The 15,387-nt window shown below is 53.7% G+C and overlaps 1 protein-coding gene across 7 annotated transcripts in view; it reads left to right on the top strand.

The window, feature by feature from the left end:
• The window catches only part of LOC138753173 (nesprin-2-like), a 93,584-nt gene that overhangs the window by 35,595 nt on the left and 42,602 nt on the right, over positions 1–15,387 (top strand). For 5 of the 7 annotated variants that reach the window (XM_069915797.1, XM_069915795.1, XM_069915798.1 and 2 more), the window contains 11 exons: positions 81–224; positions 922–1,104; positions 1,497–1,634; positions 6,491–6,676; positions 7,747–7,869; positions 8,901–9,083; positions 10,199–10,252; positions 10,997–11,137; positions 12,979–13,107; positions 13,746–13,876; positions 14,326–14,479. In XM_069915797.1, coding sequence (XP_069771898.1) covers positions 81–224; positions 922–1,104; positions 1,497–1,634; positions 6,491–6,676; positions 7,747–7,869; positions 8,901–9,083; positions 10,199–10,252; positions 10,997–11,137; positions 12,979–13,107; positions 13,746–13,876; positions 14,326–14,479 — 1,566 coding nt within the window. The remainder of the gene's footprint in view (positions 1–80; positions 225–921; positions 1,105–1,496; positions 1,635–6,490; positions 6,677–7,746; positions 7,870–8,900; positions 9,084–10,198; positions 10,253–10,996; positions 11,138–12,978; positions 13,108–13,745; positions 13,877–14,325; positions 14,480–15,387) is intronic. The other 2 variants (XM_069915799.1, XM_069915796.1) reach the window with 2 other exon arrangements.

Genomic DNA, 15,387 nt, shown 5'->3' with positions numbered 1-15,387 from the left:
CTGGGGGTGGAGAGGGGGATAGGGGTTTCAGGGATGAGGAGAGTCTCGAGCAGCCTCATTCACCCTTTGTCTTTTTTGAGGTGAGGGGATTTCAGGACCCCTGGAGCGGCCAGAGTAGGGAACTGGAAGACCGAATCCAGGAAGCCTCAATGCGACTCCGGGGCACGGAGCAGATGCTGCAGGAACGTCATGGAACAGTCGCCCAAGCTGTGGCTCAGCAGGAGGTGGGGGTACAACCTCCCCCGTGTCCCCAGCCATCCCGCGTCCCCAGCCACCTTGCGACCCTGCCCTCCCCCTCATCCCCACCTTCTCCGCATCCCCAGCCACCCCACGTTCCCATCCTCCCCACGTCCTCACCCTCCCAGCGTCCTCACCCTCCCCTGCATCCTACCCTCCCCACGCTCCCACCCTCCCCTCGTCCCCACACTCCCCCGTGGCCTCAAGCTCCCTGCGTCCTCACCCTCCCCGCGTCCTCACCCTCCCCGCGTCCTCACCCTCCCCGCGTCCTCACCCTCCCCGCGTCTTCACCCTCCCCGTGTCCTCACACTCCCTGAGTCTTCACCCTCCCCACGTCCTCACCCTCCCCTCATTCCCACCCTCCCCCGTGTCCCCACCCTCCCCACGTACCCACTCCCGTGTCCCCCTTCTTCTGTGTCCCCCTGCTTCTGTGCCCCCCTTCTTCCGTGTCCCCCTTCCCCTTGCCCCTTTCCCCATGCTCCCTTCACGGTGTCCCCTTCCCCCATGTCCCATCCCCTGTGTCCCCCCTTCCCTGTGACCCCTGACCCCTGGCCCCCGGGCCTCTCTGCTCCCCATGTCCGCACGCCTGCTGTGTCGCCTTTGCCTTGTGTCCCCCCCCATCCCCAGTGGCGGTGGGCCGGACCCAGCCAGCAGGACCAGTCGTGACTTGTGTCTCATCCTCAGCGGATTTGGGCTGAGATTGACGAGAGCCACTCAGCCCTCTCCGCGGTGGAGGGGGAGGTCCAGGACCTAGCACAGGAGGATCCCAAGCTGGCCCACGAGCTGATGGAGGCCGTGATGGGTTCCCTTCAATATCACCAGCGCGTGTCACGGGAGGCAGAGCGGAGAGCTGCCCTGGTCAACGAGGTGAGATTCCCCGGCACTTCCTCCTCTCCTCACCCACCATCAAACATACACCCTGCTCCACGATGGGACATTGTGGAGGGAGCTTCAATCTTTGTCTGACCACAGGAGTGTGTGATGGGACGGTGCGGAGGGAGCTTCACTCTGTGTCTGACCCTGGGATTGTGTGATGGGATGGTGGGGAGGGAACTTCACTCTGTGTCTGACCCCGGGAGTGTGTGATGGGACAGTGCGGAGGGAACTTCACTCTGTGTCTGACCCCGGGAGTGTGTGATGGGATGGTAAGGCGGGAGATTCACTCTGTGTCTGACCCCGGGAGTGTGTGATGGGACGGTGCGGAGGGAACTTCACTCTGCCACATCTGGCCAAGTCTGACTGCCTGTGTGTGTGAGCAGATCTCTGGGTGCTGGGAGGAGTTCTGTCGCTTGATGGAGTCGACCACATTGTGGATTCGGAGCACAGAGAGCCTGCTGGCCAACACCATTGACCACAGCTCGACGCGTGCACTCAACAGGCAGCTCCATGACCTACAGGTGAGGCAACATGGAGAACAGGGCAGGACCAGGCCATTGGGCCCTTCATGTCCCTGCATCGCACCGCCTGCTCACAGCAGATACCTGCCTGTCCCCGTCAGCCTTGACAGCCCAGTGTTGGGCTGTCCTGGTCCCAGCCTGCAAACTGAGGCTGCGGTGGGGACCATCCAAGAGGGCATTTACACAGGGGTGTGGCACAGACCCATCTCCCCCCATGGGAATAACAGACTCATCTCCCTCCACAGGGGGCAACAGACCTATCTCCCTGTAATAGACCCATCTCCCACATGAGGGTAACAGACTCATCTCCCCCCCACAAGTAGCACAGACCCATCTCCCTGCACAGGGGGCACAGACCCATCTCCCCACACAGAGGTTAACAGACCCATCTACCCCCACAGGGGTTTTAATAGATCCATCTCCCCCATGGGGGTAACAGACCTGTCTCCCCCCCCCCCACCCCCCACAGATGCGTGATTCAGTTCCTGGATGGGGAGGAAGGTCTAGTGGGAAGGTGACACAAAGTTGGTGGTGGTGTAGACACAGAGGGAGGTTGTTGATGGATACAGAGAGGGATCCAGTGCAGATGGACTTTAATCTGGACAAGAGTGAGGTGTGGGGCTTGGGAAGCCAAACGTTCAGAGAGATCTGGCGGGGGGTGGGGGTGGGGGGATGTCTGTGACTCTCTGAAGGTGGTGAGGAAAGTTGGGCAGTCAGAATGAGAATCAGGACCTGGCCATCAACAGCCATGAAGCGTGTTGTTGGTGACAGTAGGTGCTGAGTGTTACGGGTGCAGAAATTGTCCTAAACTTCATTTCCGGAACGAGTGTAAAAAGTGAGGCAGTGTCTGTGGGTCACTGTCTGTTCAGACATCGCAAGATGGAGGGAAAGAGGGGTTTTTGTACAACTGGGTGCTCGTCTTCAGACTCCTGTACCTCCTTCATAGAACACAAAAGCACAGTACAGGCACTTCTGCCCTTAAAGTTGTGCTGGCCCATACTAAAAAAAAGTACTAAACCCTTCCTACCCCATAACCCTCTGTTTTTCTTCCATCCATGTGCCTGTCCCCGGCAAGGCATTCCAAGCCCCCACAACTCTTGGTGTAAAAAAATCACCCCTGAAGTCTCCCCTTAATTTCCCTCCCTTCACTTTGTACACACGTCCTCTGGTGTTTGCTACTCTCGCCCTGGGAAACAGCTGCTGGCTGTCCACCCTCAGAATCCTTTCATCCTTCTTCATTCCAGAGAGAAAAGTCCCAGCTCTGCGAACCTCGCCTCATGAGACTTGTTTTCCAATCCAGGCCACATCCTGGTGACTCTCCTCTGCTCCCTCTCCACAGCTTCCACATCCTTCCTGAAATGAGGTGACTGATGGTAGTGGTGAGAAGAGTGCACGGGCTGGGGGTGGGGAGGGTCCTTGAGGGTAAAGGCTGTTTTCTTCGGACACCACCTCTTGTAGATGTCCTGGATGGAGTAGTCCCCTTGATGGCGTTGCTGAGTTCACAATTCTCCATTGGCACCTCCGACCCAGACAGCGATGAACCGGTTAGAATGTTCTTCACAGTGCTCCTGTAGAAATTTGCAGCCACAACCCTAACCCTGATGACCCTTCTTCATGATTGCATCAACAAGGAGGCCCCAGGATCGATCTTCAGAGATGTTGACACCCAGAAATTTTAAGTTCTTGACCCTCTCCACTGCTGACCCCCCAATAAAGCCTGGTTCGTCATCTCCTGATTCCCCCCCCCCCCAATGAGGCCTGGTTCGTCATCTCCTGATTTCCCCCCCCGATGAGGGGCCTGGTTCGTGATCTCCTGATTTTCCCCCCGATGAGGCCTGGTTCGTCATCTCCTGATTTCCCCCCCGATGAGGCCTGGTTCGTCATCTCCTGATTTGCCCCCCGATGAGGCCTGGTTCGTCATCTCCTGATTTCCCCCCCGATGAGGACTGGTTCGTCATCTCCTGATTTCCCCCCCGATGAGGCCTGGTTCGTCATCTCCTGATTTCCCCCACAATCAGCTCCATTGTTTTACTGACGTTGAGTGTAAGGTTGTTGTTGTGACACCACACACCAAGCTGATCTATCTCCCTTCTGTATGCCTCCTCGTCGCCATCTGTGATTCTGCAACTGTGGCATCATCGGTGAATTTGCAGATGACGTTTGAATCATGGCCGGCCCCACAGTCATGGGTGCAGAGAGAGTAGAGCAGTGGGCTAAGCATGCATCCTTGAAGGGTGCCTGTGTAGATTGTCCGTGAGGAGAAGATGTTTGTTACTGATTCGTACTGACACTGGTCTTCCAATGAGGAGGGATGCAAAGGCCCAGGTTTTGGATTGTGTTGACCAGTACTGATGGGATGATGATGTTGAACGTTGAGCTGGAGTTAACATATATAACATATATATAACATAACAATTACAGCACGGAAACAGGCCATTAGGCCCTTCTAGTCTGCACCGAACCAAACACCCCTTTCTAGTCCCACCTCCCTGCACAATGCCCATAACCCTCCATCTTCTTCTCATCCATATACCTGTCCAACCTTTTCTTAAATAATACAATTGACTCCGCCGCCACTATTTCTCCCGGAAGCTCATTCCACACGGCTACCACTCTCTGAGTAAAGAAGTTCCCCCTCATGTTACCTCTAAACCTCTGCCCCTTAATTCTTAACTCATGTCCTCTTGTTTTAATCTTTCCTCCTCTTAACGGAAATAGTCTATCCACATCCACTCTGTCTATCCCTTTCATAACCCTAACCCACTACCACTCTCTGGCCTCTCCCTTTCAGCCAATGTTCAATCCATTTGACTATCTCAAAATTTATACCTAAAGACTGCACCTTCCTAACTAACCTTCCCTGTGGTACCTTGTCGAAGGCCTTACTGAAGTCCATATAGACAACATCCACTGCGCTACCCTCATCCACATTCCTAGTCACCTCTTCAAAAAATTCAATCAGATTGGTCAAACATGATCTTCCTCCCACAAATCCATGTTGAGTGATCCTGATCAGACCCTGTCTATCCAGATGTTTATAAGTACTATCTCTAAGAATTTTCTCCATTAATTTACCTACCACAGATGTCAAACTTACAGGCCGATAGTTGCCAGGCTTCCTCCTTGAACCCTTTTTAAATAACGGAACCACATGCGCAATGCGCCAATCCTCCGGCACTATCCCCATATCTAATGACATTTGGAAAATTACCGCCAGAGCCTCTGCTATTTCCTCCTTCACTTCTCTCAATGTCCTGGGGAAGATCCCGTCTGGTCCCGGGGAAGATCCCGTCTGGTCCCGGAGACTTATCCACCTTTATATTCTTCAAAAGCCCTAAAACTACACCTTTTGTAATCTCTATATTCCCCATATTTACCCAATTTGCTTTTTTTTATCTCACATCTCCCAATATCCTTCTCCTTAGTGAATACCAAAGAAAAGAAACTGTTCAATATCTCCCCCATTTCTCTAGGCTCCACACACAGTTTTCCGCTCTGATTTTCTAAGGGACCAATTTTGTCTCTAGCTTTCCTTTTACCATTAACATATTTGATGAAGAGCAGCCTGATGTATGTGCTGCTGTTGTCGAGGTGATCCAGGGCTGAGTGGGGAGCATCTGCCATGGAGCGATTAGGGCGATAGGTGAATTGGAGCAGGTCCAGGTCTTTACTTAGGAACGAGTCATGTTGCAGCTGGAGATAGTTGGGCCAGAGCTGGTTATTGGGTGCAGTTTTGGTTGTCACATTCCAGATGTGGAGTCTTCGGAGATGGTGCAGATACAGTTCACTGGGATGTTGCCTGGATTAGAGGGTGGGAGCTGTGGGGAGAGGACCAGTTGGACAACCTCGAGGTGTTTTTTCCAGAGGGTCAGAGGCTGAGGGAAGGCCTGACGGAAGTGGATGAAGCGATGAGTGGTGTTGGTAGGATAGACAGTTGGAGTCTTTGCAAGGTGAATATGTGTAAAGGATATTTTTACCCAAAGTGGCGGGGAGCCTGGAATGGGATGAACAGATATACTACAGCAAGGAGTGATAGGGGTGTGGATGGGCTCGTGAACAGGCATGCGATGGATAGCAGCAGAGCCCAGAAGCACGGCCCTCCGTGTCTGTGCTGACCATGGTGCCTCTCCACCTTCACATGGTGTGTACCCCTCCCTTCCATCTGTTCACAGCCCTGCCTTGCAAGCTGGTGAGGTTCATCATGCCCCCCCCCCCCCCCGGGACAGTGAGGTGACGGCCAGGTGTGGGATGATCAGGGCTCAGGAGGAGAGGAGACAGGCTCGTTCCCTGTTCTCCCCAGGATCGCTGAGTGGTTCACCCTGTCACACGACACCATGAGGTCCATTCAGCCGCTGCTGTCATCCAACAAGACCCCAGTTGATTGGGCTGTGTACACAGCTCCACCCACCTGCCTGTTCCGAGAAAACTTTACATTTTTAAAAATTATATTTTAAAAATGTAGATGTGATTTTTAAAAATTTTGGCCCATGTGCTGCCTGATCACTCCCCCCCCCCAAAGATTTTGAAGGATGGGAGGAAACTGGAGCCCCCAGGGAAAACCCACGCAGACACGGGGAGAACGTATAAATTCCTGCCAGACAGCGCGGGATTCGAATCCTGGTCCCGATTGCTGACGCGGTAAGAATGTTGCACTCATCGTGCTGCCCAGATTCACCAAATTAAAAGTTTAATACCCCAGCTGGGCAAGGATCTAATGTGGTGCTAACAACGTTGAAGTGGGGGGGGGGGGAGGGGGTCGCCAGGCAGAGAGAAGTAGTTGATGAGATGTAGGGAGGTCAGCAGCAAGGCTCTGGGCCTGACCTCGGGTTCTTGTTTGATGTCTCACCCACACACAGATGGTAACAGAGACCAGCAGGCAGAACCAACAGAGGTTCCGGGAGGTGAGTGCCCGGTTGGCAAAGCTGGGCGAGCTGTTCGACACCGACAACCTGATGCGGAATCTCAGCCAGGCTCTGAAACATGCGACCTGCCTCCAGCAGGACGTGGACCGGCGGACGGCGGAGGTGGAGGATGTCACCAAGGTGAGGGTCACATCCCAGTACCCTACCATCCCACGGTCGGGTCCTTCCCACCCTGCCTCTGTCAGGGGACTGGGGGGCCGAGAGTCTTGACAGCACTGAGTTCGGACACAGCCGATGGAACAGGGGAATCTATTTACACATGTAGGGGAGTCACAAGAGAGGGAAAAAACACACACACACCCATACACTTACACACACTCACACTCTTTCACTCACACACACACTCACACAAACACGCACACACAATAACTCACACATACACACACAATCACGCACACGTACAGGCAAACACTCACACCCACCCACAAGCGGGTGCAGGCTTTACAATCTAGATACAAGAAGCGATAGCTGCTGCTCGTTGGTATCCCTGGCTGGCAGTGCTCTTATCTACATGACAAGAGACACTGGTCATACGACACGCCTGCTCCCAACCTTCTGCCCATACACACCTTACCAATGGTCCTCCAGCCTTGGCCACGGTGCCCAACCTGGCACAGAGCTGGCTCTGTCCCAGAACAGGAGGGGGCACATGGTCCTTGGCTGGAAGGGGTGCTAACCTGTGGGCAGGGCTTGACCCTGATGGGCAGGTGAGGTGACATCCAATCAGGTTCCAGATGGAGAGGTCACAGACCCTCCGCAATCCACACTACGCATAAAATGAGGGTGGGGGGGTTGGACTGGGGTTGGGGGGGTGACTGAGGGAGGGGGAATTGTGGGAGGGGGTGAGACTGAGGGAAGGAGACAGGGAGGGGTGGGACTGAGGGAGGGGTGGAACTGGGGAGGGGTAGGACGAGTAGGGGGTGGGACTGAGGGAGGGGGTTGGACAGGGAGGGGTGGGACAGAGGGGGGACTGTGGGAGGGGGTGCGACAAGGAGGGGGTGGGATGGAGGGAGGTGGTAGGACGGGGAAGGGGTGATACTGAGGGGGTGGGACAGAGGGAGGGGAGACTGTGGGAGGGGGTGGGACAGAGGGAGGTGGGACTGAGGGAGGGGGGTAGGACAGGGAGGAGATGGGACAGAGGGAGGGGGTTAGGACAGGGAGGGGTACTGACCAGTGATTCTGACCCACAGGTAATGGTTGCCATCGAGGCAGAGGTGAAGAGAATGGAAAGCGACTTGTCGAAGATCACAACCCTCCTCTCATCCGTGGACCTGGATAATGTTCCGGTTGAGGAACACTTGGTGAACAGACAGGTTCTGGCACCTTCTTTCTGAGTGGGGAAACCTTGGTGGGCATCGGTCAGAGCAGACAGAGTCGCGTGGGGAGCCGGGCTGGTGTTCACGGCTTTTCCTGACTGCCCAGGCATGTCCTGGAGCCTTGGTTGGGAGTCAGACAGAGGGTCTCCAGTGTGGTTCTGGGTGGGGGCTATGGGTGTAGGGTGTGGGAAGGGATGATATCACTGGGTTGGGGGTATGGGTAGGGGGTGGTCTTACCATCAGTTCCAGCTGTCCAGAGGGTAGTTCCTCTCCTTTGGCTGCTCTGGAGATTGTTTGATCCTGCACCCGTCCTTGTCTGTGTGGAGTTTGCACGAGTTCTCTGTGACCTACCTGGGCTATCTGGAGATGCTCCGCCTTTCTCCCTGGTGGGGAAGTGGGTAATCATCTGCTGGAAACCCCGTGGTGTGTGGGTGTTAACATGACTTATATTACCCAAAAACTGCTTACCCAAGCACCTATTCCCAGCACAGCAAGAAAGATAAGCAAGCAAGCTAGCATGCTAGGCTATTAACGAATAACATAATTTTCAATTTATCACTTTGAATACAATGGTTTATTTTGCATCAAGGCTAGGCCTCTGACAGTCTGTGATCAAAACAAGCAGGAAGATGAATGTTCTCGGTACACAGATGTCCTTTCTTCAGATAACAGCATCTCTGGCCCCTCGGTGGAATTTTGCTTATGTCTGCTGGTTCTAAAAACAAGCAGGTTCTCAGCCTTGCAGAACCCAAAGCTGCAAGTTTTAAAAAAAGGTTCTTAGCTCTGCAGAACCAAGAGCTGGAAATTAAGAAAAAACAGGTTAAAAAATGTCTTAGAGAATCTACCATTACAGTGGTGAAACCTGGGGGTTGGTGATGGGTATATGGGCTCCAGAAATATGACCTGGGAATGGAATGGATTTGCTGCCCAGGGGCCAGTATTGGGTGGATGGGGGAAAGGTGTTTGTGGTGTGGTGACAGGATTCTAGGGCTCTCTGCCCCTGTGGTGACCACTCTCTGTGTCCACAGGTTGTCCTGGACAGGCTGCAGGAGATGGGGGAGGTGGCGGCAGTCGTTGCAGAACAGGAGCCTTCCCTGGCGCTGCCAGGCCAAGCTATTGGCACCATGGTGGCCTTCGCCCGGCTGGCACGGGTCAGGGAGCTGGTGTCCCGGCTGCAGGCCCTGACTAGGGAGCAGAGGTCCATGCTGCAGGTACATCACCAGAGCTGGGCGTGGACTGGCACTCAAATGTGGACCAAACACAGACCCTCAGTCAACACGGACAAAATACAGTCCAAACATGGACCCTCAGTCAACACAGATCAAATACAGACCCTCAGTCAACACGGACCAAACACAGACCCTCAGTCAACATGGACAAAATACAGTCCAAACATGGACCCTCAGTCAACACAGATCAAATACAGGCCCTCAGTCAACATGGACAAAACACAGACCAAACATGGACCCTCAGTCGACACATCCAAACAAAGACCAAACACGGACCCTCAATCAACATTAACCAAACACGGGCCCTCAGTCAACATGGACAAAACACAGACCAAACACAGACCCTCAGTCAACACGGACCAAACACGGACCCTCAGTCAACACGGACAAACATGGACTCTCAGTCAACACAGACAAAACACAGTTCAAACACAGACTAAACATGGATCCTCAGTCGACACATCCAAATGCAGACAAAACATGGATCCTCAGTCAACAAGGACAAAACACAGTCCACACAGACCCTCAGTCAACATGGAGCAAACACGGACCAACTCAAACCCTCACACAGACTGCTCGCAAACCAACTTTCCCTCTGGCTCCGCCCCTCTCCCTGAATCTCCGCCCTCTCTCTGTGGCTCTGCCCCTCTCCCTGTGGCCCTGCCCATCACCCCGTAACTCCGCACTCTCCATGTGGCTCCACCCCTTTCCCCGTAATTCCACCCTCACCCTGTGGCTCTGCCCCTCTCCCCGTAACTCTGCCATCTTCCCCCACCCTTCCCCCCATGTGCTCTCACCACCCCCCCACCCCCACTGTTCCTGCTGCCTCACTCACCCCCTTGTTGTGGCTCAATCCCATCCCAGGTTTACCGCCCTGCTCCCCTTCCCCCGTGTCACCCTTCCCCCGTGACCTCTTCTCAATCTACGGAAACTCATTTGGTGTCATGTTGCCGAGACCAGTTCAGCCATGACAGGACAGGCTCGATGGCCCAAATGGCCAGCTCCTATTTCTTCATTTTGGGGCAGGGGGCAGGTATAACTGTCAGTGAGTTGATCCCAACACATTATTTCCAAACCTCATTGTGTTTTGCCCACAGACGCTGCTGGAGACATTTCAAGAATGTGATGCTGTAATCGGGGGGCAGCAGAAGGTGAGCTCACGTCGCACTGCACACGCGTGTCTGCATATGCACATGGGTGTGCAAACAGGAATGGACAACTGGCCTGTACATGCATGCTCGCATGCATGCAGGCCTGCACACACTCAAATGCATGTGCCTGTGAATTATGCAGACAATCACACGAGTGGATATCGTGAAGGCCCCGATCACCTGTGTTCACCAGTGCAGCTGGAGTTTAAATAAATCCCCACTGGGCTGCAGCCCCCAGGGTCCTTGGCTCATCTGTACATTGTTCACTGTGTGTGACAATCATCTCACTCTCCTGCAGCGCATGCACACACACACACACACACACACACACACTCTCACACACACACACACACACACACACACACACTCACACACACACACACACACACACACACTCACACACACACACACACACACACACACTCACTCACTCACTCACTCACACACACACACACACACACACACACACACACACACACACTCTCTCACACACACACACACACACACACACAAAGACGCAAACACAGATACACACATGCACATACACACACACACAGATGTGCACACACACACAGAGTAGAGAGCAAGGGGGCTCCAGTGGGATAGGAAGAGGTGGATGGGGTGACTGGTCTCTGCCTCCATAGCAGTGGAGAGGCTGGTTGAAGAGACGAGAGTGGAGAGCAAGGGAGCTCCAGTGGGATAGGAGAAGATGGATGGGCTGACTGATCTCTTATACTCTGGCAGGGGGAGAAGCTGGAGGAGCTGATTGAACAGCGCCGGTCGCTGGTGATCAAGGCCCAGGAGAGGCTCAGCGAGATGACCCGGGCTCTCACAGAGGGACAGGGGCCTCTCCAACCCCTGGATGATCCACCAAGACAGCCCAAGGTTCAGCACCTCCCCCTCTCTGTTCTCCCCCTTAATTCCCTCTCTCCTCCGTTTGCACAGAGCTCCCTGAACCCTCCCCCTTCCCGTCCTCCCTCCTCCCGTTCTCTCCCCCTCTCCATCTTTCTGCTTCTCCCCCTCCTTCCCCTTCCCCTCCCTCCTGAGGGGGTGTGGGACTGGGGAATGGGGTTTTGGGGGTGTTGAGGGGGTTTGGGACTGGGGAATGGGGGAATTAGGGGAGTTGAGAGGGCTCTGAACTGGAGTATGGGGGATTGGGGGTGTTGAGGGGGTTTTGGATTGGGGAATAGGTGTTTGAGGTGTTGAGGGTGTGTGGGACTGGGGAATAGGGGATTGGGGATGTTGAGGGGGTTTGGGACTGGGGGATTGGGGGTATTGAGGGGGTTCGGGACTGGGGAACAGATGTATGGGGATGTTGAGGGGATTCAGGACTGGGGAATAGGGGTTTGGGGTATTGAATGGGTTTGGGACTGGGGTATGGGGGATTGAGGGTGTTGAGGGGGTGTGTGACTGGGGAATGGGGGATTGGGGGTGTTGAGAAGGTTCAGGACTGGGGAATGGGGGATTAGGGGTGTTGAGGGGGTTTGGGACTGGGGAACGGGGGATTGGGGATGTTGAACGGGGTTTTGGACTAGGAAGTGGGGGATTTGGGGTGTTGAGGGGGGTTCGGGATTGGTGAACGGGGGGATTGGGGGTCATGAGGAGGTTTGGGATTGGGGAATGGGATTAGACAAGAGACAATAGACAGTGGGTGCTGGAGGTGGCCAAATGGCCCGTTGGATTTTTCGGATCATGGCTGATCATTCTCTGTCAGTAACGATTCCCAGTTTTTTCCCCATAATCCTTAACTCCCCTGTCCACTAGAGCCTTATCTAACTCCCTTTTGAACATATCCAGCGAATCTTCCCCCACCACCCTCTGCAGCAACGCATTCCACAGATCCACCCTTCTCTGGGTAAAAATAATTCTCCTCATCTCTGTCCTCAAGGGTCTTCCCTGTAATCTTAAACTATGCCCTCTAATCCTAGTCTCTCCCAACATTGGGAACATGAAATCTGATTTCACCCTGTCTAGCCCCTTGATAACCTTATACACCTCAAACACGTTTCCCCTCATCCTTTAAACTCTATCGGATATAAGCCCAGTCTCTCCAACCTTTCAGCATATGTCAATCCTACCATTCTGGGAACTAACCTTGTAAATTTGCGCTGCACTCTCTCTATAGTGAGTATGCCCTTCCTCAAATTTGGGGACCAGAACTGGATGTAATATTCCAGGTGAGGTCTCACCAGGGCCCTGTACAATGGCAGGAGGGCATCTCTGCTTCCATACTCCAATCCCCTCTTTATGAAAGCCAACATGCCATTTACCCTCTTCAGAGGGCATACTCTGCTCTCTTATTACTGCCTCTAAAATGGATAACCTCTCATTGAACTTCATCTTTCATTCCTCCGCCCACTTCCCCAACCTGTCCATCCCTCTGCATTTTCCTGACATCCTCCTCACACTTTACACTGCCACCCAGTTGAGGGGGTTCGAGACTGGGGAACTGGGAATTGGGGGTGTGGAGGGGTTCAGAGCTGGGGAATAGGGAATTGGAGGTGTTGAGGGGGTTCAGAACTAGGGAACAAGAGATTGGGTGTTGAGGGGGGCTTGGGACTGGGGAACAGGGGATTGGGGGTGTTGAAGGGGTTTGGGACTGGGGAACAAGGAGTCGGAGTTATCTTAGAAGCACCTGTTGGGATGATTTGGTCTGTGAACGTTGTGGTGCGAAGTCTGGAACGGAAAGTTATGACAGGAAGCTCCCTCTATCTTCGTGTCCATAGCTGGCTCATTCCATCAGGAGGTTGTCCTTACTCTTGGAGGAAGAGGTGGATGAAGGGGAAAGTGTGGAGACTGCAGACTCAGGGGAAGGATCCCACCTCTCTGGTCCAGATCCCACTGTGGACACACAGGTAACCTGCTCCGGGCTGGACCGAGTGACTGCTCACACCTCACCTGGCACAGGTGCCCACAGCTGAAGCAAATCCTGATCTCTTGTACACATTCATCCCTCCCTCACACACACTCACTGTGATTTCCAGATGTTGACATGCTGCTGTTTCCAGATGTTGACGTGGTGAGGTGTGATTTCCAGATGTTGACATGGTGAGGTGTGATTTCCAGATGTTGCTGCGGTGTGATTTCCAGATGTTGCTGCGGTGAGGTGTTGTTTCCAGATGATGACGTGGTGAGGTGTGATTTCCAGATGTTGACGTGGTTAGGTGTGATTTCCAGACGTTGACACGGTGAGGTGGTGTTTCCAGACGTTGACGTGGTGATGTGTGATTTCCAGACATTGGCACGGTGAGGTGTGATTTCCAGATGTTGCTGCGGTGAGGTGTGATTTCCAGATGTTGATGCGGTGAGGTGTTTCCAGACGTTGATGCGGTGTGGTGTGGTTTCCAGACATTGACGTGGTGAGGTGTGATTTCCAGATGTTGATACGGCGAGGTGTGATTTCCAGATGTTGATGCAGTGAGGTGTGATTTCCGGATGTTGACGTGATGAGGTGTGATTTCTGGATGTTGACGTGCTGTGCTGTGATTTCTAGGAGCAGGAGATGGTGCTGGTCGAACCCACCCAACCCCCCGAGGAGACCAGCCGACGCCCTAAGCCGACGTTGCATCAAGACAGGAAGAGGTCTCCTGGAGCAGAGCTGATCCTAACACATCCCAGCACCAGGTACTGAGGTTACGAATCTGCCGGCTTTGGCAGCGGCGCAGAGAAAGTTCCGGAGATGGGAGCTCAGCTCAAGGGGAGACATTGAGTTGCCTGGGACCGTAGTCACTGGAATTCAGAATCTCATCGAAACATATAAACTTATGAAAGCAAGAGATAAGATGAAAGCACAGATAGGGGAGACGAGAACTAGTCGGCGGGGCCTTGAGATTCAAGGTGGCGGATTTAGGATGGAGATGAAGGGGGACAAGGGAATCTGTGGACATCTCTACCTGACGAAATGGCAAAGGGGATCTCATTCAATGTACTTAAATAGAGTGAGATGTTGGGGAGGTGGTGGGGGGGGGTCAGGTTGGGGAGGGGTATGGGGAGGGGGGTCAGGCAGGGGGAGTTGGGGAGGGGAGATTGGGAGGGGAAGGGTGTTCCCTCACCTGACAATGTGTCTGATGCAGAGACCATGACGACACCCTCCCCCTCCCCTTTGGAACCGGGGCACCAGTGGGTCCACATGAGGGACCTCCACCTCAGCAACAGGTCGAGGCGAGGTCAATGGCTGTGGTCCAGCAGCTTCTGGAAGATTCTCTGCAGCAAGGCCCAGAGTCCCAGGTCGGTCACCCCTCACATACAGGCTGATATAACCCCTCTCACCTTTCTCTCCCCACTCTCACCCCTTCCCATGCCTTCTCATCCCTCCAACTCCCCCCTCCGTTGTTTGAGGACCTTCTCCTCGGTTTCTTCAATGCCCAGTGACAAGAGTTCTCTAGACCAGCTACTCTCGATGGGGTCTCCATGGCCCAACCCCCTACTCCCTACCCCCTCCCGGGGGGGGTGGGGGGGTGGGGGCACAGCACTTTGAAGTAAAAGCCTTTTCACCTCACACAACATAAAGATATTTAGTTTTTTATGTCTTTTGAAGGAGAGTTTGGATGGAATGGACTAAACGTGACATGACTGCCTCACAGGGAAGGGGCCACAAACTTTGGGCATGGTCCTGTTGATTTGAGGCAGTAGGGTTGTGCATTCCAATATTTTTCATCAAATTTTTAAAAAATCAGTGCAAAAAAGAGACAAAGTGGGGTTGTGTCTGTGGTTGATTGTCCATTCAGAAATCTGATGGCGGAGGGGAAGAAGCTGTTTTTGTACCATTGGGTGTTCGTCCTCAGGCTCTTGCACCTCCTTCCTGATGGTAGCAGAGTGAAGAGGGCATGGCCTGGGGGGGTGAAGGTCCTCAAAGATAGAGACTGCTTTCTGGACCACCTCTTGTAGACGTCCTTGATAGAGTGAAGTCTAGTACCCGCGATGTCACTGGGTGAGCTTACAACTCTCTGTAGCCTGTTCCTCTCCTGTGCATGACTTCCGTACCAGTCAGTGATGCAACCAGCCAGAATGCTCTTCATGGTCCACCTGGAGAAATTTGCAAGTCTCTGGTGACATACCGAGTCTCCTCAGACACCTCACAAAGTAGAGCCGCTGGTGAGCCTTCTTTGTGATTGAATCAATGTGGAGGCTCCGGG

This window comes from Narcine bancroftii, chromosome 2, assembly GCF_036971445.1.
Source record: "Narcine bancroftii isolate sNarBan1 chromosome 2, sNarBan1.hap1, whole genome shotgun sequence".
In the NCBI taxonomy this organism is placed as follows: Eukaryota; Metazoa; Chordata; class Chondrichthyes; order Torpediniformes; family Narcinidae; genus Narcine; species Narcine bancroftii.
Note: the sequence above shows the minus strand (reverse complement) of the source record. Positions and strands in the feature narration are given on the sequence as shown.